The sequence below is a fragment of the Salmo salar genome, chromosome 11 (genome assembly GCF_965601325.2).
Source record: "Salmo salar chromosome 11, fSalSal1, whole genome shotgun sequence".
Lineage (NCBI taxonomy): Eukaryota > Metazoa > Chordata > Actinopteri > Salmoniformes > Salmonidae > Salmo > Salmo salar.
Window position 1 is genome coordinate 82,673,076 of NC_138301.1, and position 27,424 is coordinate 82,700,499.

General features: G+C 45.9%; 1 protein-coding gene across 2 annotated transcripts in view; it reads right to left on the minus strand.

Moving 5' to 3' along the window:
* The window catches only part of LOC106562962 (collagen alpha-1(V) chain), a 134,665-nt gene that overhangs the window by 13,976 nt on the left and 93,265 nt on the right, over positions 1 to 27,424 (minus strand). For both annotated transcript variants that reach the window (XM_014128098.3, XM_014128099.3), the window contains exons 13-52: positions 26,625 to 26,717; positions 26,465 to 26,521; positions 26,196 to 26,249; positions 25,928 to 25,981; positions 25,517 to 25,624; positions 25,316 to 25,369; positions 24,867 to 24,911; positions 22,996 to 23,049; positions 20,798 to 20,842; positions 19,753 to 19,806; positions 19,512 to 19,556; positions 19,334 to 19,387; positions 18,382 to 18,426; positions 18,060 to 18,113; positions 16,614 to 16,658; positions 16,137 to 16,190; positions 13,560 to 13,667; positions 12,350 to 12,403; positions 11,857 to 11,910; positions 10,694 to 10,738; positions 10,416 to 10,469; positions 10,245 to 10,289; positions 10,058 to 10,111; positions 9,847 to 9,900; positions 9,673 to 9,726; positions 8,692 to 8,889; positions 8,445 to 8,498; positions 7,275 to 7,382; positions 6,847 to 6,954; positions 5,508 to 5,615; positions 5,144 to 5,251; positions 4,962 to 5,015; positions 4,695 to 4,802; positions 1,954 to 2,007; positions 1,403 to 1,510; positions 1,136 to 1,189; positions 957 to 1,010; positions 546 to 761; positions 247 to 300; positions 7 to 60 (exon numbers count right to left, since the gene is read on the minus strand). In XM_014128098.3, the coding sequence (XP_013983573.1) occupies positions 7 to 60; positions 247 to 300; positions 546 to 761; positions 957 to 1,010; positions 1,136 to 1,189; positions 1,403 to 1,510; positions 1,954 to 2,007; positions 4,695 to 4,802; positions 4,962 to 5,015; positions 5,144 to 5,251; positions 5,508 to 5,615; positions 6,847 to 6,954; positions 7,275 to 7,382; positions 8,445 to 8,498; positions 8,692 to 8,889; positions 9,673 to 9,726; positions 9,847 to 9,900; positions 10,058 to 10,111; positions 10,245 to 10,289; positions 10,416 to 10,469; positions 10,694 to 10,738; positions 11,857 to 11,910; positions 12,350 to 12,403; positions 13,560 to 13,667; positions 16,137 to 16,190; positions 16,614 to 16,658; positions 18,060 to 18,113; positions 18,382 to 18,426; positions 19,334 to 19,387; positions 19,512 to 19,556; positions 19,753 to 19,806; positions 20,798 to 20,842; positions 22,996 to 23,049; positions 24,867 to 24,911; positions 25,316 to 25,369; positions 25,517 to 25,624; positions 25,928 to 25,981; positions 26,196 to 26,249; positions 26,465 to 26,521; positions 26,625 to 26,717 (2,877 nt within the window). The remainder of the gene's footprint in view (positions 1 to 6; positions 61 to 246; positions 301 to 545; positions 762 to 956; positions 1,011 to 1,135; positions 1,190 to 1,402; positions 1,511 to 1,953; positions 2,008 to 4,694; positions 4,803 to 4,961; positions 5,016 to 5,143; positions 5,252 to 5,507; positions 5,616 to 6,846; positions 6,955 to 7,274; positions 7,383 to 8,444; positions 8,499 to 8,691; positions 8,890 to 9,672; positions 9,727 to 9,846; positions 9,901 to 10,057; positions 10,112 to 10,244; positions 10,290 to 10,415; positions 10,470 to 10,693; positions 10,739 to 11,856; positions 11,911 to 12,349; positions 12,404 to 13,559; positions 13,668 to 16,136; positions 16,191 to 16,613; positions 16,659 to 18,059; positions 18,114 to 18,381; positions 18,427 to 19,333; positions 19,388 to 19,511; positions 19,557 to 19,752; positions 19,807 to 20,797; positions 20,843 to 22,995; positions 23,050 to 24,866; positions 24,912 to 25,315; positions 25,370 to 25,516; positions 25,625 to 25,927; positions 25,982 to 26,195; positions 26,250 to 26,464; positions 26,522 to 26,624; positions 26,718 to 27,424) is intronic.

A 27,424-nucleotide genomic window follows, 5' to 3' on the forward strand; every position in this document is an offset into this window, starting at 1 on the left:
GCTCACCTTTTCACCCTTAATACCAGAGTCTCCCTTCAAACCGGGTAATCCTGGAGGACCCTGCGCGGGAGAGAGGAGTAGAGAGAGAGATGGAAATATAATGGGAGAAGGGTAGAGAGGGACGGAAGGAAGGAAGAAGAGTAGAGAGGGAGGGATATTACATGTCTGACCCAATAAGACAAGGTACTGTGAATCCTGTGACATCAAACAACCCAGGGTCAAGGGTGAGAGGTTAGTTGTCCTCACCATAGGTCCAGGGGGTCCGTCAGGGCCTGAAGAACCCGGAAGACCTTGTTCCCCCTGCAAACATTCAGAGAGTCATTCAGAGAGTCAATGCTTTAAACCCACTGATCTTCACATGCAATATTGGTATTATGACCTCATGCCTATAGCGTGTGCTTTAGTAATGGCTTTGTAGTAATAGCGTGTGTAGATCAGTCACTATGCAAATCTATGTGTGTTGTGGACATCCACAGTTACTGCCCCTAGTAACTGTAATGGCTATGACACAAAGAAGTAAACATATGAAATAAGGTTGTACTCACAACTGGGCCAGGGATACCTCTGAGACCTTCAGAACCTTGCTTGCCAGGTGCTCCCTGAGGACCAACTGGGCCTGTCTTTCCCTGTGGGCCCTCCAGACCAGACTCTCCCTTGGCTCCCTTCTCTCCTTGCCTGCCCTCGGGTCCAACTGTTCCATGGGGGCCTCTCTTCCCTGGTGGGCCAGAAGGACCAGACTCTCCGGTGGGTCCAGGGGAACCCTAGGAGGTGAGAAAGGATACGGTTCACATTACAGGATGAGAGCAAAAAAAAGTCACTGGAGGAATGAGCGATGCGGCGCTAAAAACTCTTGTACCGCACCGCATGTTTACTGTAGTTCCCTTCAGATACGAGACACGCTCGAGTATGCTTGTTCGTCGTTAGACAGGTGTAGTAATGCGTTAGGTGAGACTCACGGGTTGACCAGCCTCTCCGTCGTCTCCCTTGTCACCAGGAGGACCGTCTAAACCCTGGGAGGAGGAGAAAAAGAGATGTCGTAAAAGTTGCGTAAACGTTGGGTGGATAGAGCACAGTTTGGGATTTTGAAACATTTCAATTGGTACCAAAGCGTTACGGTAACATTTCAGTGACTTACGGCCTGTCCGATCTCGCCAGGGGGACCAGGATCACCAGGGAAACCACTTGGACCCTGGAAATGAAATCAAACAAAATGCTCAGTATCTAGAGTGACTCTGGGGACCATTTATTAACACAAAAAAGGCAATCCCTCTTACTTTGCCTTCCACTGACAACTCGTTACAAATCCATAACGTCCATTGGAATAAATTCACATGGCAGTAACAGGACTCAACTGCAATATGGGTAACATGTGACTCTACAGAGACGTGTAACCAGGACTTACAGGACTTCCTTTAGGACCGTCGTCTCCAGGGGGACCTTTAGGGCCGGGGGGTCCAGCAGAGCCAGCGGGACCACCCTCTCCCTTCTCTCCTCGCTCTCCTCTTGGGCCCTGTGACAGTGGGGCAGTGTGTCAACAGTGTGTCAACAGTGTTTTTATGAGTGTGTCACCAGTGTTAGTGTGTCAATAATGTGTTCATGTCAACGCACAGTAGGGGTGTGCTTAACACACTCCATGTGGTTGGTGGGCTTTCTTTAATAATGGTTTCAATTCAAATCGAATTGATTCAGGTATTGTTACGCTAATGGTGAAGTTGTAATTTCAAAACTGTGTATTGAATTATGCAATTGTTTCAATAGCAGAGGAATAGTCTCATTATATCTGTTGTAATACATGAATGAATCTGGCAATTATTGCATATGCAGCAGTGTAATTCTTTCTCTTCTGTGGAGAGGCAGTTGTAGGGTTCTGCAGTGCTGTAGTGTAGTGCTGTGGTGAGAGTGTTGTTCTGTTGAATGATGATGGTAGTGTGCGGGTTCTTTCGGTTCTCTTACAGGTCCGCCAAGTTCTCCCTGAAGACCAGGCTCTCCGCTTTCACCTGAATCACCCTGAGAGACGGAAAGAGAGAGACGAGAGAGAGAGAGAACACAAGAAAATAAAAACAATTCAGTTCAGTGAACCAAAACGACTCAACAAAGTCATATTTACTGACGTCCTTGGTCACCTCCAATTGGGGATAGAAAGAGATGACACCAGAGGTTTCAATCCATCACAGCCAGTCAGAGCTGGGCCTGGAGCCGGCAGAGAGCGTTCGACCTTTGGGTCCTCCCTGGTCTCCTCCATACATCCTCCACTCTCACTCCCTCCCTCTCCCTGCCTGTCTTATTGGGTAAAAGGCCCAGGCTTCAGGCCCTATCATTATTCAATGTCACATAAGCCCCGTTGTCACAGTCCCCATCGGGATATAAACGTTGCCAGCACACGTGTTCCTAGAGACAATGTTTACGTAACCCTGGTCTGCGGGATGGGAAAACCAGAGACAGAGCAAAGTGCCTGTCTTGGTCTATTTGGATCAAACGTCACAGAGCCAAGCCAAGCTGTGCCTAGTGTACAACCATATACCTATTCTCCCTCCTGCACAGACCTAGCTCTGTACTGTCATACCCAGTCGTAGTCTAAATAAGCATCTCGCCTCTTTCCCAAATCGTGCTTGTTTCTGTCAGGATATCCACTCCAGCCAGCAGAGAGAGCAGATAGAGAGACCTGTTTAAAGGCATGAGAGATTCTCTCCTAAGCTATTTATAAAGCTTTATACAGTCTTGTGTATCTGGCTCTCTGGGAAGCCTGACTCCACATAGAGGTTGTATCCAAAATGGCACCTTATTCCCTATAGTGTGAGAGAGAGAGCGAGAGATGGGGGGGGGGGGGTTATAGAGGGATAGATAGGGAGAGAAAAGAAGACTAAAAGACAACCACTCTGAACCGTAACACACCAAAGCTGCTGTTAGCAGGCCTGGCCTAACCCCTGCTGTAAAAGCTGCCAGAACAGCGCAGACCAGATTAGCCAGTGAAAGGCGATTGCTGATTGCGGTGAGCTAAGGTTTCTTCGTTTGAGGAAGGGATGGATGCGTGCTCCCAAGGGGAAGGTCATTTCGTCGACTGGACCAGATAAAAAACTGTTCACGCCACTATCGTAGTAGAAAGTGCAGAGAGCTTGCAGAGCGGACGGTAGAGCCAAACGCCAAGGTTTATTTTCGAAGAGGTGTTTTTAATAATGCACTCAGCAGCTCAGCGTCTTAGGTACTCTCTCCAGCGAAAATACTGCTGAGGATGACTACCATTAAGCTGTGTGTGTGTGTGTGTGTTAGAATTATGTTAGGGTTAGGAGCTACGGTTAGTTTTAGGATTAGGAGCTAGGGTTAAGGTTAGGTTTTTGGGTTAAGGTTAGGGTAAGGGTATGGGTTAGGAAAAATTTGATTTTGAATGGGACTGAATTGTGTGTCCCACAAGGTTAGCTGTACAAGACTCTGTGTGTGTGTGTGTGTGTGTGTGTGTGTGCGTGCGTGCGTTGCTCGCTTTCACTTGAAAATGAGCCTTTCCCATTTAAAAATGTGCTTTTAAATAGCAGCATCAAATATTAATGACGACAAAAGCTTTGCAAAGATGAATGAGTGGTGATCTGAATTACAGTATAGGCTGTACTGGAACTCAAACTGTCAATTGTTGGACCTCTTGCACAGTAAGCATATCTGTGTCTTGTTGATACTTTAAACCAGAGTTACACAGAAAGATGAGACAATTTTTGTCTCTGAGTTCAGCAACATTATTATTAGATCTTGCCATCCACTCTGGACTGATGTAAACCATGGGCATTTTCTCTGCAGGAACAGATAGTAACAACTATGCATCCCAATACTGTCCGAGTCCTCTGTTATGTATATCTCAAAGTACTAGAAGAGCCACGAGGTCTAAGCCTAGTGGTAGGAAGCTGCACTTCCTGATTTGGCATCATTTTAGATTTGGCTCTTAGATTTGGTTCACTAAGAAATGCTAGCAACCATAACTGAATTCAAGCGCGAGTTGGTTTCGGGGTGTGCTTTTATTTGGGTGTCTCTTGTCTGTGTTAGCAGGTTTGTAAGACTTATCCAAATTATTTTGACAATTAGCTTCAGCCGGCTGCTGTGCAAACATGGCAAAGTTGGTCTGACTTTGAATAGCCAGGCTCTGGGGATAGTTAGGGACTGTCAATAAATTACACAATGTTAATGGGACAATATTTTAATGTTGCACATCTGTTAAGTGTCTCATTAAATGCTTTCAATATTTGTAAATTAATTTCTACAATTTATAGTTGGTTTGAGGTTTTTAAGTAATTGAAATTCGGAGCTATTGACCTTTTTAAAATATTTTCCCATGTACATTGTGTAATTTACTGATGGTGCCTAACCAGTCCCATAGGAATATAGAATGTCAAATCGAATTGACCATGGGCATTATGATCAGGTCATGTGCAGCTGCGCTCTGAATTGATGATTACTTGGGTGTTCACAGCTGTGGGAAAACTGTTACGGTACCCTGCATTGCGTAATTCAGTTTTGGATGAGACTTACTGTATGACCAAAATGATCATATTTACACATTGTACTACATTTTGAAACTAGAATAAAAGTTTCTGACTCATATCGATGCCACATAGGCCATTTTCAAAGTTGCTTTTTTTAGGCGCAATCTCTCTTTAAGCATACTATGAAAGGGTTCTACATTGAGGTGAAGGGTATTAACAGGAGGACCTTACCTTCACTCCAACAGCACCGGGGTTTCCAATACCACCAGGGGGTCCCTGAGGGCCATCAGCTCCTGGGGGTCCGGAGGGGCCTCTGGGGCCAGGGGGACCGGGAGGACCCTAGAAGGGAAGGAGAGATGAGTCATCACACACACATAGGACTAAAATATGATCATATATATAGTAATCTGACAGTGCTAAATTCATTGTGCATTAGTATTCTGTTCTATTTCATTCAACTCTATAGGTATATTGTAAGAGGATATTAGGAAATCTTACCATCTGACCAACGTCTCCGGTTTCTCCCTTCTCGCCGCCGGGACCGGGCAATCCCTGCAGTCAGACAAGACAATGACGTCAGTCACAATCACAACAACAGAGCCCGATTGGCCGTGGTCCAAAATCAGTGCACTAAATAGGGAATAGGGTGCCATGTCTCTGGTTCTGGCGGTGGTTATGACCTGCAGTCCCACTGGGCCTGGGGGTCCGTTGAATCCTCGGGCTCCTTCATCTCCCTTCTGGCCAAACAGACCCTGCTGACCTCTGGGACCGGGCTCTCCATCAGCTCCCTACACACCCGAGAGAGAGAGGAGAAGGAGAGGAGGAGCAGAGAGAGGGAGACAGAGAGAAATAAAGAGAGAGACAGGGGGGTTTAGGGGTTGAGCAAGGGCGAGAGAGGGGGGCAGGAGAGGAGAAAGAGAAGGAGCATGGGGGCTAAGCGTTAGCATATACTGTAGGCCAGAAGACAGTGGCAGGAAGTGACATCATATACACAATGGTCGCCTCCAGATCTAATAAACCGTGGGGGTTCAGCTGGATACTTACAGCAGGACCAGGCGCTCCAACTGGGCCTTGGGGACCAGTAGGACCAGGTGGACCATGTTCTCCTTTGTCTCCTTTGCTTCCCTTCTGACCTGGCTCGCCAATCTCCCCCTGGTGATAGAAACAAAGACGACAACGCCAGTCAACACAACTCAATGAATCCCGTTGCGTTAACTCACTTCCATCCTGTTGAGTTTGTGTGTTCATCTAAATCAGAGGAGGCTGGTGGGAGGCGCTATAGGTGGGTGGGCTCATTATAAATACCGGAATGGAATGAATGGAACGGTATCAAACACATTAAACGTATGGAAAGCACACGTTTGACTCTGTTCCATTCATTCCATTCCGGCCATCACAATGAGCCCCGTCCTCCTATAGCTCCTCCCACCAGCCTCCTCTGATCTAAATTAAGATTTGTGTGTGACCGTGCGCTTGGCAGGGATATAAGATAGGTCTCGGGGCTTTTGATATGTCATTGTCACCTTCAAATATAACTTGCTGACACACTGTCATAACTAAGAGTCACATGCTCGAACGGGTTTGTTGTCTCTCTGTGACAAATGACTAGCAGCCTGTCACGGATCCCATTCGCACCTTCTTTGCAATGACACCAGCACATCACAACGTTAGGCACATTCAAACGCATTCACATCCTTTGAGTGTTTGAAATGATGGGAACACATTGAATCAGACTCGCTAAGCCAGCCCAGAGGATAGCTGGTCACGTGGTTATTGCTTCTGAAATGAAATATAAATATATTCTCCTTTACTTCCGTTAATAAAGGCAGTGGAGTTCTCCTCTCCGTTCCCAGTGGTAGAGGCCTTATGATGAGACTGTGGATAATGTCAGTGAGATCTTCTTTGTGTGTGTCTGTGTCGTGTGTGTGTCTCTCTATCGGAATGTCAAATACCTCAGGCCTCCCAAGAGATTCAATTACAGCTGATCTTCACACAAATGTTTATCTCGCTATCTCTCTCTGTCTCAGTGTGTCTCAGTGTGTCTCAGTGTGTAGGAGAGTTTTTCCTCCTGTCTGTGAGTCTGCATACTAATAGCAGGTCATCTCTCTACCATCTGAAAAATACAAAATTGAGCGACATAACGGGTTCAGCTTTCTGTCAGCATTAAAGACTTAAAGACCTGTAAGCCAGGGAAACACTTCCTGTCAACACCCCTAAGGAAAGGGTCGGAATACGGAAGCCCAGACACGTTCTGACTATGATCTAAATCATCACGTCGAGTGTGTTTTCTGTGCGCGAGCACATAAGTGATCATTTTTATATACATTCAGTCGCACACCCACACCCACCCACACACTACTCTTCCCTCAGCGAGCCAACCTACCTTGTCTCCATCCTCTCCTGGGGCTCCAAGAGGTCCAGCGGGGCCGGGCAGACCCACCGGTCCCTGGACACCGTCTCTACCAGCGGGGCCTTGGGGTCCTTTCTCTCCCTATAACACATTTGTACAGCATATTACATTCCATTCAATTTCAGTCATGTACCAGATATTCTCATCTGGAGAGACTTAATGTACTGCAGGGTTGGGATCCATTCCAAATGATCCAAATGTTTACTTCCTGAATTGATTGAATTAGAATGGAATTGACGCGAACAACTGCTGTACTGTACAACAGATCAATTCAAAGGAGGAGGCTAAGACAGCCCTGGGATATACCGTAGCTGAGAGAAATACATTTGTTTCCCAACAACAGGCTTTATGTTTGAACTAGTGATGTGGCCAGAACCCGGTTGAACTGAACTGGGTCTTACCGGTCCACCCTTCTCTCCTGCGGGTCCTGGGGGTCCCTGAGGTCCTGGTCGTCCGGGGAGTCCGGTGGGTCCGGCTGTGCCAGCAGGACCACGCTCACCAGGGGAACCCTAGAACACAGGGAGAGACACGGTCACTACAGCTCGCTACTTGTACTACCTGAAACCAGAGCCATACATTTAGAGAGTTGGGCAACTTTAAGATTTTCAAACATTGTTCTTACATGTGATGTTAATGGGGCATTAACATGGCTGCCATGGAATTTTTGTAGTGTCATGTAAATGTTACATAATGCTCATTCTAGACATTATATTCCCCATCTAAATACATGGCTCTGCCGTTATTGAACTACATTGGCACTACCTTGATACCTCTACACTTTCTGTAAATCCAGGGTGTACTAGTCTACATCAGGTACTGTCACGCCCTGATCTGTTTCACCTGTCCTTGTGATTGTCTCCACCTCACTCCAGGTGTTGCTTGTTTTCCCCAGTGTATTTATCCCTGTGTTTCCTGTCTCTCTGTGCCAGTTCGTCTTGTATGTTTCCAAGTCAACCAGCGTTTTTCCTGTGCTCCTGCTTTTTGCATTGTCCTTTTTCTAGTCCTCCTGGTTTTGACCCTTGCCTGCTTCTGGACTTTGTACCCGCCCGCCTGACCATTGTGCCTGCCTTGACCACGAGCCTGTCTGCCACTCTGTACCTCCTGGACTCTGATCTGGTTTTGACCTTTTGCCTGTCCACAACCATTCTCTTGCCTTCCCCTTTGGATTAATAAACATTGTAAGACTCCAACCAACTGCCTCCTGTGTCTGCATTTGGGTCTCGCCTTGTGCCTTGATAGGTAAATACAACGTGTTTAGAGTAGAATCTGAACATCACGTAAATCTACTAAGTAGCTGGAATCCTGATTTGCGTAACTAATGAACAAACGATGAATATCACTGACACATGACGTGCTGCATCTTAATACAACTGATGCGCTTAGCTATGAACCTTATTCCCACAGTAAGTGTGTGCACGAAATAAAAAGAGAGAAAAATAGAACAAAGAAAGAGAGATAACGATGGCACGACGGAGAGAGAAATATTGATGGCGAGCGTGATCGACAGAAGTACAGGGAGTGAGAGTTGAAGAGAGGATGTTGGTGGCCATGTGTTAGTCATCTGTACTCACAGCAGGTCCAGGTGGGCCGTTGGGGCCTTCATTCCCTTTCAGGCCATGAGCCCCCTGTTGAGAGAGACAGAGAGACACAAACCTTTAGAGGAATCACCCCCTCTATCTATCCCAGAATCCTGGTGTGGGAACCTCCTCAGGTTAACACAACAAAGGCAGCAATTTTTTTTGGGGGGGGGATTGATCTGAATCGTATTTATCCCGAACAGAGATAAGACAGAAATTACGTGAGGTGTGTGCTACTTACCACTGGTCCGGGTAGACCTCTCTCTCCTGGGAACCCTCTCAGACCAGGGGGACCGTCCTTACCAGCCGGGCCAGCGGGACCTGGGTCACCCTTAGCTCCCTCTTTACCAGCAGATCCAGGAAGACCCTGTTCACCGGGTGGGCCTGGGGGTCCGGGGTGGCCACGTTCTCCCATTGGACCAGTCTCACCTGTGGGGCCCTGTGGATGGAGAGAGAGCGAGAGAGAGAGAGAAAGAGAGAAGGAGAGAGAGAGAAACAGAGAGAAAGAGAGAGTGCGATAACATGAATAAGACAACAAAGTGAATCAGGGTGTTTGCACAGTATGAGTACAGGGTGACAGAGTGTGAGAGAGTGGGAGGCAGCCAGTATTCACTAGTCACTCCATGAAGGCGTCATCCATCTGTCAGAATAATAGCATCAATGCATGTAATGTTCTCAATTAGCATTAGGAGAGAAGCTCTTGGGTGGAAATGGCTGTTGACTAAGCATGCATAATGAATGAACAGCCTAGTGCTAATATCTAAGAGGATAAACAACACTCTGACAGTCACCTCTAACTAGATACGGATAGGAGAAAATCCCTTCTGGGTGCACAACAAACACAGCTAAAACTCACTATGACTGCCTTACGACACCTGTAAGTCATCCTTATCACACTCTTGTGACACCCTACCCATCCTGCCCACAATCAGAAATAACCTTAGTAGCTTGGCCGAACACTTCTGGTTTCCATCCTCTCCTTCTAATCGGGGACTAGTTCAGAGTGCAGACCGCGTTGACACGATGCGAGTCGCGCCACGCTGCTTATTAGCTCATCAGTCAGCTACTACTCCTGTACAGACATGATCTGTGCACCTGTTGACGAGGCCAGTCCACTGAAAGGTATTGTATTGGGTGTGTTTTTCCTCTCAGTATCACAGAGAGATATGATACAGCGGGATATGTGTGTGTTTGTATTGTGGCGGTGCGTGACGGAACTCACCTGAGGTCCGACCACTCCTGGGGGTCCAGGTGGGCCAGTCTTGCCTTGGAAACCCTGCGAGGAAATGAGAGAATAAGAGCGGTATAAAAAGGTTGTATGTATAAGGTTCGGGAGAAGTGAAACTCTGGCCTATGACACTAGGGACAGGACCACAACAACAGCGTGTTCACTCACAGTCTCTCCTCTCTGTCCAGGGTGTCCGGGCAGACCATCTTTCCCAGCGGGGCCCTGAAAACACAGGAAGATAACCTCAGTAATGCTACACATACGCACTAGTCCACCGTTAAAACACTATAGACTTAAACAGAGGAAAGGCATTTGTGTGTGTGTGTTCAAGTGTTGTGTTGTCATTTTGTTTTTTTTGGGGGGGGGGGGGGTGTCTTACGGGTGGGCCCTTTGGTCCGGGGAATCCTGTTGGTCCCTGAGGCCCTGGAAGACCCTGAAACACACAAGCAGACGATACAGTCAATCAATCAGTTATCAATCAATCAGTTATCAATAACCACTATTGGAAATGGATCATATTGATATAGATGAATATGTATTTTCATGAGGGATGCTCTAGTACATACCCTCTCACCGGGAGGTCCTGGAGGTCCGTCACTTCCTGAGGTACCCTGGGAGACAGCAAGGAAACAGGAAGTGGTCAGAATAGACTCAGCCAATGACAGACAAGGTCATACCACTGTATGATAGTGAGGCATTACGTCAGCCATGTCATATTGGAAGGCACCCTAACTCACCTTTGGTCCAGCTTTTCCTGTTGGTCCCCTTGGTCCCCTCTCTCCACGAGGTCCCTGGGAGGAGAGAAAGAAAAAGAGGAGGAACGTCAGGAGGGAGGAATACCAATAAAGTAGATACAACACTCTGAAGATATCCTTCACCATTAGAGGATGTTCTCCTTTCATTCACTTAACTTCCTATTGGAGGGTCAAGGTAATAAACCATAACCTGTGTCACCTGGACATACCTACAGTATATCGCCTGTGGATAGTGGAGGTCAAAGAGGCAGTAGACTTACCGTTGGTCCTCTCTGTCCTCTTGGGCCAGCCTTCCCTGCAAGTCCCTGTGAGGAGCCATAACAAATACAGAGGGCAGAGGTCACAGGTCGCCATGGTAATGAATTTGAGACCGCCCTGACCTATCTAACCAATCAGATCAACTAGACCTGTAGCATAAACAGGTCCCATTCTCACTGTCACCATGGCTACTTCAACTAACATGTAGACCTATTCCTCATTCAACCGTTGCTCTGGGTCCCTCTAGATGAGAGTGTCTGCTAAATGACTTAAATTTAAATAGAATGTATTCACCTATCTATGGTGACTCTTTCTTCTTCTTTGTCTCATGGGAGCGAACAAAGGCCAAGATGTTTATATACGTTTTAAATTTGAAAACATTTTTCATAATGAAACTAGATTCATGGCTTTACATATTCAAAACTGTTATTGGGCGAGAGAACAGTGAGGAAGATCGGCAAAACAGTGCTATATAATAAGACATTTTTCCACAATTTCAGAGCAATATGAGGCCGTATTTCCTTACTGTACGTCAAATGAACGAAGAAAAGGATTATGGCTGTGTGTGGGTTTTTCGATTTACAAACGACAGCAATGAAACTAATGGTAATGTGACGACCATCGCTCTACGTCGAAGAGTTAGGCTTTCTGCCTCATAAAGTCTCATGTTTAAGCAACAGAAGATGAAAAGCTTTCTGTATCATACGCTGAGGAACACAAAACAAAGCATTACTCTCCAGACCAAACGAACGACCCGTCTCTTTTAAAAGAAAATGAAACACTGCCCTTGAGTACTGTACAATGTGATAAATTACATTTTGTGGTGATTTCCAATGTTCTTATGTGAGGATGGTAATGAAGAAGGAATACAACAGTCTTTTTGTCCTTGTTTTAATCTTCTTCCCGTTGACTAAAAGCCCCTGTGTCTTTTGAATTCGCACTAGAAAGACAATAAACCCCCTCGCCATTGGTCTGATTCAGTATTGATCCAAAACTCTAAGGGGTGGATAGACTAAAACTTCAAAGTGAAATCCACTGGGCCGGCTCAAACATCCACAGAGATGTTTTGTAGGTATGTAGAGCAGATATGCAACTATAACTTCAAACGTAAGGATACTAATACTAAGCACCAAAACTTTGACAGGTGCGCTTTTCTCTGACCTACCCTTGCTCCTTTCTCTCCGTTGGCTCCGGGGAAGCCTTGGAATCCCTGAGATCCCTGTGTTGATAAAAAGAAAGGAGGGATAGAGAGAGAGAGAGAGAGAGAGAGAGAGAGAGAGAGAGAGAGAGAGAGAGAGAGAGAGAGGCAAAAGAGATTAAATCCCATGTCCGTCAAAAGCGAGCAACAAAGAAGTTGAGCGGTGTAAAGTGAAAGTGCTGTTGTAGGCAGCAGCGACGCATTTTGGGTAGCGCTCGTTCAGTGGGCGTCTGTCTGACACCAAAAGGCATGGCTAAATCCTGCCCCCTTTGATCAGGGAGGTTCAAACATGACCTCCCTGCGCCCCGCCTGCGTCAGAGCGGTGCCCCTCTGGGCAGTCAGACCAGTCCATCAATAACGCCATGTTCAATCAAGGGGGCCTTCAGATGTGTCTCCTTGAAGTGTCCACCGTGATAAAGATAGAGAAAGAAAGGGATTCTGGGAGGAAAAGGGGACTTACCTTTGGCCCTTGTCTTCCAGGGTATCCTGGCAACCCTGGAACACCCAGTTTGCCCTGAGAGAGAGGAACACAAAACAAAGTCACCATCAGTAGATCAATCAATGAAACACATTTATTTATAAAGCCTTTTTGTACATCTTCAGTTGTCACAAAGTGACTTTGCTTGAATGTCATGGGTTTAAGTATTCATTAAGTCCTGTGTATCTCCTCCATCTATTTTCCTGTCTTTTCCATTCCCCCCTTTTCTGGGTCAGGCCAATCTGTTTTGTTTACACCCTCATCCTGCTAGATGTGGGCTGGAAGTGGGAAGAGGAAACTGTCTTTATGTTCCACTTCTTAAGATAGTTTCTCTGGGGAATTCTATTAAATTATTCTGATTCCCATTTACTAAATTACAGTACAGAGAGACACACTATACTAAGGAAAATTAAATATCTCGCAACTACTTTGTCTTAAAGCTATAAAACAAATTGTCCTTGTTTAAATTAATAGAAATAAGTCACTCCAGTGTTTCACTGGTTATAGATAGAAAATACCCTACATGTGTATAGTCAGTGTTTAAAACATTTGGCATTTAAATTTGCCAACAAGTGTTCTCATTTTAAACACAGGCGTTTAGAATGCAAGATTAAACATGATAGTCAGCTTTTTCCTGTCAGTTTCCAACCAGAAGAACAATATATCTACTAAGTGTTCAGATTTGAAACACTAGTGTTTACTTTCCTATTGTCTCTCAGAGTACGTGGGAGGGGCCACGTTATCATATTTCCCAGCATGCTTTGTTGCAGGTTGATTTTTAGAATAGTTGTTTTAATATCTATGTATCCTCATGCATATTGATCGATTGATCGTATACATTTTTCTAAACTAATACAATCTGTAAGGGGGTTGGAGTTATTGCACCCATTACTGAGATGGTTGTTCCAGTTTCAATGGTTTAAGTATTGTTTGGTAACTATTTCACCATAACAGTCATTCTGAGGTCAGGTTGTAGGTGCTAAGAATATTCCAATTGTTGCCTATATTCCGATAGGAATTACTATTCACTTCACCATCCAGCGTATTGTGACTTGCAGGTTTAAAAATTGTTACAGAAAAGTGTTGAGTTATGTGTTCAGATCCTAAACACTTGATTTTACAGTGTATGAGGAGTTGGTCACCATTACATACAGTGAATGTGAAGTTTGTCACAAGGGCAAAGACGACTCACCTTTTCGCCGTTGGGTCCGAGAGGGCCAGCATCTCCAGGGAGACCGGAGCGACCCTTGGGCCCCTCAGGTCCGTCCTCTCCTCTGGGTCCTGCAGGTCCCAGCTCACCCTGGATAACACATAAACAGGTTTTCAGGGGATCTCATATTGTGTCATACTATTTCTCAGAGTATCATGTTGTATCCGAGATTCACGTATTGTGGCATTGATTTACTACCGAATCATACCATATCTTCTATCTTAACGTACACTCTTAGAAAACAGGTGATATCTAGAACCTAAAAGTTTTGGGGGGTTTTCTCCATAGGAGAACCCTTTAAATAACTGTTTTTGGTTCCATATAGAACCCTTTTCACAGAGAGTTCTACATGGAACCCAAAAGGGTTTTACCAAAGAACCCTTTTGGAACCCTTTTTTCCACGAGTGTATCGTGTCATGTCATATCATAGAGCCATGACACCTGCTTCCCAGGTCCTTCAGAATGCACTACCATACCCACATCACTCCAGTCACTGTCATGACACCTGTTCTTACAGGCCCAGCAAACTGAAATATCATCCTCAGATTGTTCCAAACACATTTTCAGTCATGACATTGTCTCATCCTCACGCCGTTTCAGTCCCCGTTTCAGTCATGACCGTCTCATCCTCGCGCCGTTTCTGTCCCCGTTTCAGTCATGACACCGTCTCATCCTCGCGCCGTTTCAGTCCCCGTTTCAGTCATGACACCGTCTCATCCTCGCGCCGTTTCAGTCCCTGTTATAGTCATGACGCCGTCTCATCCTCACACCGTTTCAGTCATGACACCGTCACATCCTCACACCGTTTCAGTCCCTGTTTCAGTCATGACACCGGCTCCTCCGGGTCCAGCCCTTCAGACAGTGAGTGTCGAGCAGCTCAGTCTCTGATGCTCTGTAACTGCTTAAGGAATCAAATGAGGCCATTTCCCCTGCTCTGTCTGTCTGTCTCTGTCTGTCTGTCTCTCAAGCTGACTGTGTGATATAAGAGGACTTTTATTTCCTCCCTCTTTACGTGTATTCATCCTCTGGTGGGTTAGTGGTGCTGTGCTGAGGCTGCTATGAGGCAGAGCACAACTCTAAAAGGCAGGGTACAAACTGGCTCTGACAATTTGTCGTTACCGTGCCGACCCAGTGGACCATGAACAGTCCCCCGTAGACTCGCCGTCACACACACACACACTTGACACATATGTGCCCACTTACATATGCACAAACACATCACAGTAATCACAAAAACTCTGTCTCTTCCAGCTTGACACTCACACATTGTAACTCATGCTAAAAAGTTAATCAAACAGACTCAGTTCTCGCTCTCTAAAGCACGCACACTCATAAGCACGCAACACAAGTAGACAATTACATTCCGGTCCATGCCGGGAGCCTCCTGCCTCCTCTCCTCTCGAGAACAGGGCTCTCTCAAATCCCTCTCTCTTCTCCTCTCAAATTCCTCTCTTCCCCCATCAAGTCTCCTCTCTTCCCCCTCTCAAATCCCTCTCTCTTCTCCTCTCTTCCCCCTCTCAAATCCCTCTCTCTTCTCCTCTCTTCCCCCTCTCAAATCCCCCTCTCTTCTCCTCTCTTCCCCCTCTAAAATCCCTCTCCCCTCCTCTCTTCCCCATCTGCTACATCTCCAGAGGAAGACAGGCTGAAGCCCCTTGTCTTTTTCGCACTCTCTGTTTTGAAGGGGTTTAAGCTCCTCTCATCGATTTCTCTCTCATCACTGTCTCTCTCTCTATCTCTATCTCTCTCTCTCAAGATGGCCTGTTCAGGGGTTGAGGGTATTGTGTTTAAAGTAGGGGCCAGAGCTGCTCCTTGTGTTTCCCTGTCGACGGGTATTGAGGTGACTTGAACAGTCTAACGTAAATCTCTGACTGACATTGTTCGCTTTGAGAGGGCTTCTATTTCTGGCTTTACCTGCCAGTTCTCTGTTCTATTAATCTCAGAGAGGTCGGCTAGACGTCAAGAGGTAATTGGAGAGATGGAAGAGGGGGATTGATAGGAACACACACACACACACACACACACACACACACACACACACACACACACACACACACACACACACACACACACACACACACACACACACACACACACACACACACACACACACACACACAGAACTGGCAACAGAGACGTTTGGTCAGTGCTTGCTCATTACCCATAATTCCACAGTGACTCAGCAGTCACAGTGACTTCGGGCCAATCGGGGGGGGGGGGGGGGGGCAGTGAGACAGTGGGGGATCAATACCATTGAACAGTTTAAGTAAAGGTCACCTCCTATTGGACCAGAGAACTTTAGGATCAACTGTGCACTAGCCAAAATCCTCAGCCAATGACAACTAGCCAATGACAACTAGCCTAATGTTTCCATCACTTTTCAAAGTCAAACTGGGTTTTACTGTACCCTTCATCATAAGCCTGTCAAAGGAACACTAAATCCCTGCCAGACTGACGAAAGTATTTGCTTAAATTCTGTTGGATATTATGTACTGAGACGTCCAGATATGTGGACAGCATTTGACAACAACAAAAAACTAGAACAAAAGATAAATGCCTCACCCTGTCACCCTTGATTCCCATATCTCCCTTGAAGCCAGGGAATCCATCTTCTCCCTGAGAGAAAGAAAGAAAGGAACGAGACAAAGGAGGGGGGAGACAGAAAAGGTGTTGAGAATGTGGTCATTTGTTTTGGAGAGCAGTGAAAAGCCATATCCGCCCTCACAAAGGCATTCACAAACAAACGTGTATGAACACAAAACAAAACACACATCCCTCTCTCTCTCACACACACCTGTAAAATTGCTTTGAGCAGTCCCTGTTGCCATAGAAACTCTAGATCTTATTTTCCCTGAAGAGAAGTAGGACAGCCTGACGTATGGGATTCGGCCACATATACCATCATCCTTATCGTCACCTTCATCATCACCATTATTGTTAGAACCATCATCGCTGTCATTATTATCATGTGTGACTGATGCATTTTTCGTTTGGCAACTCTAACAGAAGATCGGACACGCACGCACGCTAATGTCGTACCTTTTCACCCTTTCCTCCTTTCAGGCCTCGTACTCCATCGGCTCCCTGGTAGGCAAAGGCAGAGAGAGAGAGAGAAAGAGAGAGAGAGAGACGCACACAGAGACAGAGAGAGACACACACACACACAGAGACAGAGAGAGAGAGAGAGAGACACACACACACACAGACACAGAGAGAGAAAGACAGGGAGACAGAGAGAGAGAAAAACACAGACAGAGAGAGAGAGAAAAACACAGAGACAGAGAGAGAGAGAGAAAAACACAGAGACAGAGAGAGAGACAGAGAGAGAGAGGGAAAGACAGGGAGAGACAGAAAGAGACAGAGAGCGACATAGAGGTTAGTGAGCATGTATGTCTGAAGCACGGTGCTTTAAGGCCAACATCAACCACACTCTACCAACTGGGGCTTCATTAGTATCAACACTGAACTGGATCTGAATGCTTAAAACACTAACACACTCAACTAAGGCTGAAAGATAACTAAGTATGCCGTTTCTCATTCAACTCTATAAAGAATGATCCCGATTGGAGCTCGATGATAACAAAGCTATTCGCCTGGGGTGTAATTTTAAAGTATAGGAGCAGAATGGTTCCCTGTGGTGCTGGAAACCAATAGCATCCTTCTCCTCCTATATCCATCTTTACTCCCATATACATTGGTTGTACTTTCATTAAACCAGCATCAGTCACCGAGCCCGTTGTCTCCAACACGCAGAGGCTAACTGCTGGGGAGCGCTTTTGGAGAGCACACGCCAAGAGGCATGAGCATCCGCCAGCCTCACACACACAGTCAGTGGGTGGTGTAATTCATTTGGCCCCTTAACCCCTCTCTGGAGGGGCCATTTGATGGGAGTCCGCCTGCCTTCATGCGTCTCTGCTTAACTCAGCTAGCCATTACTGAGGATCAAGCGGCAGTGGGATCACTCCCAGGGCCACAGAGAGAGTGTGAGTGCGAGCTACAGCCACGCGTGCTTATCTCAGCCACGCGACCCATCAACCCTGACCCTCTCAACTGAGCTATGATGAGCGGCGCTGGTTTACGAGCCTAAATAAGTACTTCTGGTAACAGAGGGTAATTGGGGGAAAACAGGTTTCTGATTTCCTGTAATATTGACTCCATCCGCATGTCACAGATGGGGGGGGGGGGGGGGGGGGGGGGGTTGTTCAGTCCAAAATCCTACTCTAACATTATGTCTGGTCCACACAGAGTATGAAACAGCAGAACCGCTAACTAGGCCTATTTTGTTGCATACAAAAGTGCAGTTTCAGTTCATTACCTGTTAGCATTCAAAAGACAGTGGGGCTAAGGATTAGACTGCTTTACCTAATGACAGATCAGACCAATGGGAGAGCGCCATTGATATCATGTGCTCCAAGCATGGGGTAGTGTATTAGGAGTTAATTAGGCCAGGGGGGGGCGGATGAGACATTGGGGCGTAAAACTCACCTTCACGCCTCGGGGACCGGGATAACCGATTGGGCCTTGAGAGCCAGTGGGACCCTGCGAGAAGATACATGTGTGGATGGAAGCTTGTTACAGAGAGTCATTTACATTTATGTAAATTCAATGTCAAAAATCCAGGTGAAGAATACGAGAGAAAAATACAGCGAGTGAGAAAGAGGCAGAGAGATAGAGAGAGAGAGAGAATCAGAGAGAAAGAGAGAGCAAGAACGACAAATAAAAGACAAAGGGAGAAACAGATCCTGATAAAACATTTTAAAAACAACGAACAAGAACACAATACCTATAAAAAGAAGAAGAAGCTTACCAAATGTCCTTTCTCTCCGTTGGGTCCTTCCTTTCCAGGGTGACCCTATGAATTATTAACAGCAAAATGAACGGTAGTCCCGGGATAATTAGCACACGATCATAAAACACTACAGCCTATTACACAGTAAAACAAAGCCAGGATGTACTGTATGACAGTGGGAAAAAGGGCCATTTGGATTAAAAGCCTTCAGAGTTCAATCTCATTTGGGATGTCTCTTTAACGCCCAGTATATTTTACAACCACTATGGACCATTATAGAGCATCTTCAAAAGCTTTCCGTTTCAACACATACCACACACACCACACACACACACACACCACTTAGCATGTCGGGTGGAAAAAAAGGGGCTGAGGGAAATTGATTATGTTCCCTTGAGATTACCAAGCTGTAATATGTCCACTGATAGGGTTTCAGGAGAGAGAGAGAGAGAGAGAGAGGGATGAGAGGAGACTTAAGCGACAGAAAATAGAAGTCGACAGAAGAAAGAGGGGAAGAGGGTGACAACTATCAAATGATATGGTTTCAGATATGAGAGAGAGAGAGAGAGAGAGAGAGAGAGAGAGGGGGGTGGATGAAGACTAAGAGGCAGCAAATAGAACAGAGAAAAGGGGAGAGGGGGAGAAGAAGGGAGTTGAAAGAGGGAGCGAGTGGCATTTCCACTCTACACAGATATCAAAGCCAAGGAGGATCACGGGGCTTCATGGGGGAATACAGCGACAGACGCTGCTCTCATCGAGCTCTCGCTCTCCCTTCCATTCCGTCTTCCTTACTTCCACTCTTTCTCGCACTCACTTTCTCACTCTGTCTGTCACATGCACACACACACATTCCTTTCTCTCTCTCTCCCACCCACCACCTGCCATCTTCCATGGACCACCTGGCGACAGCACAGGTGTTCGCTGCGAGGAGGTGGGGAGTGTGTCCGGGAGAGTTAGTTCACACACTTACCGGGGGTCCGTCAGCTCCGGGCATTCCTGGCAGTCCTGGTTTTCCGGTAGGACCCTGTGGAGAGCGGAGAAGGAGAGAGGGGAAGTCAGAGATACTCAGATGACAGACAGTGGAGCCACAATACTGCTCACATCCCACAATGGTATAGTTATATGTTTTAAGTGGCCAGGGCCCTTACCTTATCTCCAGGGGGCCCGATGGCTCCCTGAGGACCTGGAAGTCCCTGTAGAGAGAGAGGACGGACATTGTCAGCACAAACTCACTGGAGGATGAGACAGGAACGTCCAAGAGTGACAGACAATCCAACCAATGGACTAATGTCAAAATGCCATAGTGGGCATGACCATACAACGTCGAACCACATGAAGGCTGTAATCTCATACCCTGTCCAATAGGAATCCTAATATGATCATACTGACCTGAGCACCAGGGTTTCCTTGCTGTCCACTGGGGCCAGGCTCTCCTTGGGGTCCCTATGATGGAGACAACACCTCGTTCACATTCATCCACAGGACATCGCTAGGTATCGGTCTGACACATGAGGACAGTGCAGCTTGAAGAGGTAGACGACTAAATGCCGGCACTCGAACATAGCGCAGTGTAAATTCATGAAGAATGTGGTGTAGTGAGTGGACTTTTGATTGAGTCAATATCACTACATTATTACTTTCTTCCACACAGACGTGTGTGTGTGTGTGTGTGTGTTTTTGTAGCCTATTCTAGCTGGAGGGAGCACACACACACACACACACACACACACACACACACACGCACACACACACACACACACACACACACACACACACACACACACAACCTGCTCTCAGCCTCTCTCTTTCAAACAAACACATAAACACCTCCCCTCTCTCTCACACACACACACACACACACACTCTCTGTCTCCTTCACACACAATCCGCTCAGTTTCCTTCACACACACTCTCTCCTAATGAAAGTAAATGCTGAACCTCAAACTCAAACGCCTCCCAGATAATTGACAATCAATTACGTTCCCTGTTCGGAGCGGCTGGGAAAAAGACTGTGGATCTTCCATCTCGCTCCCTAATTGGAGCATCCCCAGCGGAGACACTGTCTTCTCCAGCCAGGCATTCTCTCATTATGGATACACTGCTCCTACTAAATGGTCCCAGAATAACACAGATGGCCATGGAGTACTTGACTCTAACAGGACAGTACATTCGGTCTATTCTTCATTAGATGACAAGAGAGTCTTCACACTGTGGGAGTGTGGGCGTAAGTGAATGGGTCTTTATGAAACAACAGTGTGCATTTGATGGGGAAATAGCCTGGAAGCAAGGTAAGGAAATGGTGTAAGCCTGGGGGATAGATCGAGCCAGTGTGTGTGTGTGTGTGTGTGTGTGTGTGTGTGAGAGAGAGAGAGAGAGAGGTGTGTGTCAGAAGCAAATAGAGCCGATCGTTTCTACACACTGCTACAGAACTTACAATGTTTCCTTTGGGTCCAGGGTGGCCATCCATTCCAGTCACACCCTGTAACACACACAGATGAGATGACGCCTCTATTCAAGGCATAAAGCACACTCTCCGGTTAACACACAGAGAATAAGGACAAAGATGGAGAGGGCTTCAGTGAAAGACTGAGATACAGTTGAAGTCGGAAGTTTACATACACTAAGGTTGGAGTCATTAAATCTAGTTTTTCAACCACTCCACAAATTTCTTGTTAACAAACTATAGTTTTGGCAAGTCGGTTAGGACATCTACTTTGTGCATGACACAAGTAATTTTTCCAACAATTGTTTACAAACAGATTATTTCACTTATAACTAACTCACTGTATCACACTCAGTTTACATACACTCAGTTGACTGTGCCTTTAAACAGCTTGGAAAATTCCAAATTCCAATCATACCGCCCAGGAAGGAAACTCGTTCTGTCTTCTAGAGCTGAATGTACTTTGGTGCGAAAAGTGCAAATCAATCCCAGAACATTCTGGAGAAGATTCTGGAGAAGATTCTGGAGGAAACAGGTACAAAAGTAACTATATCCACAGTAAAACAAGTCCTATATCGACATAACCTGAACGGCCACTCAGCAAGGAAGAAGCCACTGCTCCAAAACCACCATAAAAAAGCGAGACTACGGTTTGCAGCTGCACATGGGGACAAAGATTGTACTTTTTGGAGAAATGTCCCCTGGTTTGATGAAACAAAAATAGAACTGTTTGGCCATAATGACCATCGTTATGTTTGGAGGAAAAAGGGGGAGGCTTGCAAGCCGAAGAACACCATTCCAACTGTGAAGCACGGTGGTGGCAGCATCATGTTGTGGGGGTGCTTTGCTGCAGGAGGGACTGGTGCAGTTCACAAAATAGATGGCATCATGAGGGGAAGTAAAATTATGTGGATATATTGAAGCAACATCTCAAGACATCAGTCAGGAAGTTAAAGCTTGGTCACAAATGGGTCTTCCAAATGGACAATGACCCCAAGCATACTTCAAAGTCGTGGCAAAATGGTTTAAGGACAACAAAGTCAAGGTATTGGAGTGGCCATCACAAAGCCCTGACCTCAATCACATAGACAATTTGTGGGCAGAACTGAAAAAGTGTGTGTGAGCAAGGAGGCCTACAAACCTGACTCAGTTACACCAGCTCTGTCAGGAGGAATGAGCCAAAATTCACCCAACTTATTGTGGGAAGCTTACGGAAGGCTACCCGAAACGTTTGACCCAAGTTAAACAATTTAAAGGCAATGCTACCAAATACTAATTGAGTGTATGTAAACTTCTGACCCACTGGGAATGTGGTGGAAAAAATAAAAGCTGAAATAAATCATTCTCTCTACTATTATTCTGACTTTCACATTCTTAAAATAAAGTGGTGATCCTAACTGACCTAAGACAGGTAATTCTTACTAGGAATTGTGAAAAACGGAGTTTAAATGTATTTGGCTAAGGTGTATGTAAACTTCCGACTTCAACTGTGTATACGCTGTAGATACCTTCCCCAATCTGAACCAACATGCTATCGGGACAAGGGGAGATTTCCCTCACATCAAATGATGTAGAGAAGGTAATGTGGGAGACATAAATAGCTTAATATCTATAGCCATAGCCCTTCTTATCATCTGATGTATGAAGTGAACAGGAGGCTGCTGAGAACGGCTCATAATAATGTCTGGACCGGAGCGAATGGAACGGCATCAAGCACATGGAAACCATGTGTTTGACGCATTTGATAGCATTCCACTAATTTCACTCCAGCCATTACCATGAGCCCGTCCTCCCCAATTAGGTGCCACCAACCTCCTGTGATGTCGTGGAGGTGTTGTATGTGGTATTTCCCTGTGGGTGTCATGAAAAATCTGCCGGTGTGCCCTTGAGCAAGGCACTTAACCCTAGTTTGCTTCAGGGGCGCCGTACTACTATGGCAGACCCTGTAAAACAACACATTTCACTACACCTTTCTGGTGTATGTGACAATAAACATCATTTTTGTTCTGCTTGTACTTTGTACTTTTGTTCATTTTGCTATGAGCTGCAGAAATGAATTCCCTCGATGGGGATGACATATCTGCTAAATCTGTATCTGAATTTGACTGTGAAATGAAAGTGTGTGTGACTGTGTGTGTGGGTATGTGTGTGTGCGTGTGAGTGTTTGTGTGCGTGCATTCTAAACTCACAAGTTGTCCGGGAGGTCCCTGAGGTCCCTTTGGTCCCAGCAAACCACGAGGTCCCTGGAGAGAGAGAGAAACAATTGATCAAAATATGTTTCAAACAACATCAACACCATGATCCTTTTCAAAAGTTACTAAATGAATATAGAATTTTGTTAAATGTAGATAAAAATTTGCTTGTCACAACAATGAATAATGGATTTTCATCTAAAACATGCTTGAGGCTTCTTGAATCTCTCCGCACCATCCTAGACTGATTTCACTAGTCTTGATGTCTGCTCTTTTCAATCCTCTCAAACAGTCGTATCGTAGTGCCATGGCTCAACGCACCTTCCTCTCACAGCAAGTATATTTCAGAAAACAAGTAGTTGTACCACCCCCTGGTGGTACGTCTGAAATACTGCACCACACAATTTACCACTAATGATTCTCTCCCAGTCTCTCTTCCTCTAACTCTCTTCCTCTCTGCCTGTCTCATTTCTCCTCTCCGCAGGGGGAAATCCTGTCAGAGAGGAAGGGAATCTCGTCCGTAGACGTATAGGAGCCTGTCCACCAGCCGTGAGGAAAGCAGGCTGTGAACAAGAGGTATCTACCCTCAGATTCACATATAAGGTAGCATGCTAAATAACTAATGCTGTGTACAAGACTGTGTGCATATACCATTAGCTGGACTTTATGTCAAATCCTGTTTCTAGAATGTATCTGTCAACACGTGCTTTATTGAGATGCAAGTGTCACAATGACAATTTTTTACCAATGACCTGCCACTGGCATTTGTGTCCGTGTATGCTGATGATTCAACCATATACACATCACCAACCACAGCTAATGAAGTCACTGAAACCCTTAACAAAGAGTTGCAGGCTGTTTTGGAATGGGTGGCCAGTAATAAACTGGTCCTGAACATCTCTAAAACTAAGAGCATTGTATTTGGTACAAATCATTCCCTAAGTTCTAGACCTCAGCTGAATCTGGTAATGAATAGTGAGGCTGTTGAACAAGTTGAGGAGACTATATGACTTGGCGTTACCTTAGATTGTAAACTGTCATGGTCTAAACATAAAGATTCAATGGTTGTAAAGATTTGGCAGAGGTCTGGCCGTAATAAAGAGATGCTCTGCTTTTTTGACACCACACTCCACAAAGCAAGTTCTGCAGGCTCTAGTCTTGTCTTATCTTTATTACTGTCCAGCTGTGTGGTTGAGAGCTGCAAGGAAAGACCTAGTTAAGCTGCAGCTGGCTCAGAACAGAGCGTCACGTCTTGCTCTTCATTGTAATCAGAGGGCTGATATAAATAATATGCATGCCAGTCTCTCTTGGCTAAGAGTTGAGGGGAGACTGACTGCATCGCTTGTTATTTTTATTAGAAACATTAAAGTGTTGAAAATCCCAAATTGTTTGCATAGTCACCTTACACACAGCTCGACACACACACTTATCCCACCAGACATGCCACCAGGGGTCTTTTCACAGTCCCCAAATCAGAACAAATTCAAGAAAGCGTACAGTATTATATAGAGCCCTTATATCACGGAACTTCCTTCCATCTCATATTGCTCAAATAAACATCAAACCTGGTTTAAAAAAACAGATAAAGCAACACCTCGAGGCACAACGCCTCTCCCCTATTTGACCCAGATAGTTTGTGTGTATACATTGATATGTAGGCTACGTGTGCCTTTATAAAAATGTATGTAGTTCTGTCCTTGAGCTGTTCTTGTCTAATGATGTTCTGTATTATGTCATTCTGTTTCATGTTTTGTGTGGACCACAGGAAGAGTAGCTTCTGCTTTTGCAACAGCTATTGGGGATCCTAATAAAATACCAGAAATTCCAAATGACAAGGTGGTGGACATCTTAAAAAGGTCAACACTTACTGGCTCACCAGGCAGACCACGTGGCCCAATCTCTCCATCGTCTCCCTGAAAACAGGAAGTGACATGTTCAGAACAGGAAGTGGGAGGTTGGAGTAGAGGAGAGAGGGCGATGGAGAGAGGAGGTATGAAAGGAGGGGAAAGGAGGAGAGTACAGATGTAGCACAGTAGGATGAGCCAGGTGGGGAGTGAGTGATGGTGTCAGATGAGAGATGGAGTATGTGAGGAGGAGGCTGATTTACATGACTGACGGCAGACACTTAGATCACACACACTTACCAATCACACATACGCAGACACACACACACACACACACCGCACGGACATACTGACCTACGGACGCATACACACACACACACAGAGTGGGAGGATAAAGAAATAGAGAGCGAGAAAAATTGGGTAGAGATGACAAGAGATGTCGGGAGGGAGATAGGACGTGTGGTGGTGCTTACTCTCTCTCCATCCTCTCCTGTGGGTCCGGGAGGTCCATGGGGACCAGCTTCGCCCTAAATAAACCGACATAATACAGATCAGTGACACACACACACACACACACACACACAGACAATCACACTGGCAAAGACACACAAACACTGGACTAGAAAAAACAATGTAGAATTTTTTTTTTAAGAAAAAAAAAGGGTGTGACTTACTCTGTGTCCCTTCTCACCAGGAAGTCCGGCTAAACCATCGAACCCTCTGTCTCCCTTGGCTCCGGTCTGACCAGGCATGCCTCTGGCTCCATCAGATCCAGCACGTCCCTGGAAACACAGAATATATAGACCTTACAACACCTAGCAACACTAACACTTACATTTCAATCACTTCCCTCTCCTTCCTGAAGGGGACAATCCTTTTTATTTTTTTTATTTTTATTTAACCTTTATTTAACCAGGAAAGGCCTTTTGAGGTTAGAAACCTTTTGCAAGGGAAACCTGTCAAGAGGTCAGCAGGAAGTAGTCAGTGTGAACATAAAACACAAGAGCAATACAATATATGAAACAATCAATTCTAATCTGCATGCCAAACTAAAATGTCAGTGTAAAATTCCCAATGACACTTACCCTTCTACCAGGCTTCCCAGGGGGTCCATGAGAACCCATTGGTCCACGAGGTCCCTGAAACAATGAACAATGTTACTGGAGAACCCAACAAGAGAACCCTACCACAGAACCCCCCCAAAAAATAACCCTAATAAAAGAACCGAAGTAAGTTGTGTTTATAGCATAGCCCTGAACTTGGGCTGGCGATGACAGGATAGTGGTTCTAGTGGTTCCAGTGGTCTAGAACCTTCAGTGGTTCTAGTGGTCTAGAACCTTCCATCTGTCTTACCTGAGGACCGGTCTCTCCAGAATCTCCCTTCAGTCCAGCCACACCTGGAGAACCCTGGGAGGAGGACAAACACAATAAGGTCACACATAGGTCATGGTAGACCCAAATCAGGCCACAGCCAAAACACTATTACTGTTGTAGCATCTGAATTACAATTTCAATAGGATCTTATCAACTATGAGCACCTCAGGCTGTCCTCAGGCTGTGTATGTGACAGTGGTGTGTGTTTGTGTGTGTGAGGGGAAACTGAGGAAGTCTTTGGTACGTACCAGAGGACCAGATCTACCAGTCAAACCCATAGGGCCAGTAGGACCACGCATCGCAAGCTGGAGAGAGAAAACAGCACTGTAAGAGAGATACAAAATTGTGTGTGTGTGTGTGTGTGTGTGTGTGTGTGTGTGTGTGTGTGTGAGTGTGCATAACCCTTACCCTGGCCTGTTGCATGATGGCTTGCATCTGAGCCTCCTGAGCAGACACCTGAGGTCCCTTCTGTCCAGAGTCTCCTCCAGAACTGAACCGGAACTGAGGGTGAAAGCAGAACTCAGAACCAATAATCAGACCCATCCCACTGGGCAAAAACTGGGTAAATCAACGTTGTTTCCACGTAATTTCAACCCCGAAAATCGATGTGATCAAGTCATCAACATAAGGGCACTTTGTCTATTTACTTGAGTCATTTTCTATTAAGGCATCTTTACTTTTACTCAAGTATGACAGATCACAAAGGAAGACCCAGCCGTGATCTGCCCAACTCTTCCGGACGAACTCAATGCATTTTATGCACGCCTCGACAATAACAACACCGTACCGTGCGTGAGGGGCCCCACCGACCCAGAGGACCTCGCTCTCTCCGAGTCCGACGTGAATCAGGCCAACACACGGGCCGCAGGGCCGGACGGTATTCCAGGACGCATTCTCAGAGCAAGCGCAGATCAGCTGGCAGGCATATTCACCGTCATTTTCAACCTCTCCTTGTCCCAGTCTGTAATCCTCCCATGTCTTAAGCTGACCACCATCATTCCTGTTCCCAAGAACTTTAATGCTTCATGCCACAATGACAACCTCTCTGTAGCACTCACATCTGTAAACATGAAGTGCTTTGAGAGGCTCGTTATGGCACACATCAACTCCATCATCCCAGCCACACTAGGCCCGCTCCAATTTGCATACCGCCCCAACAGATCCATAGACAACGCAATCTCAATTGCACTCCACACTGCCCTCGCCCA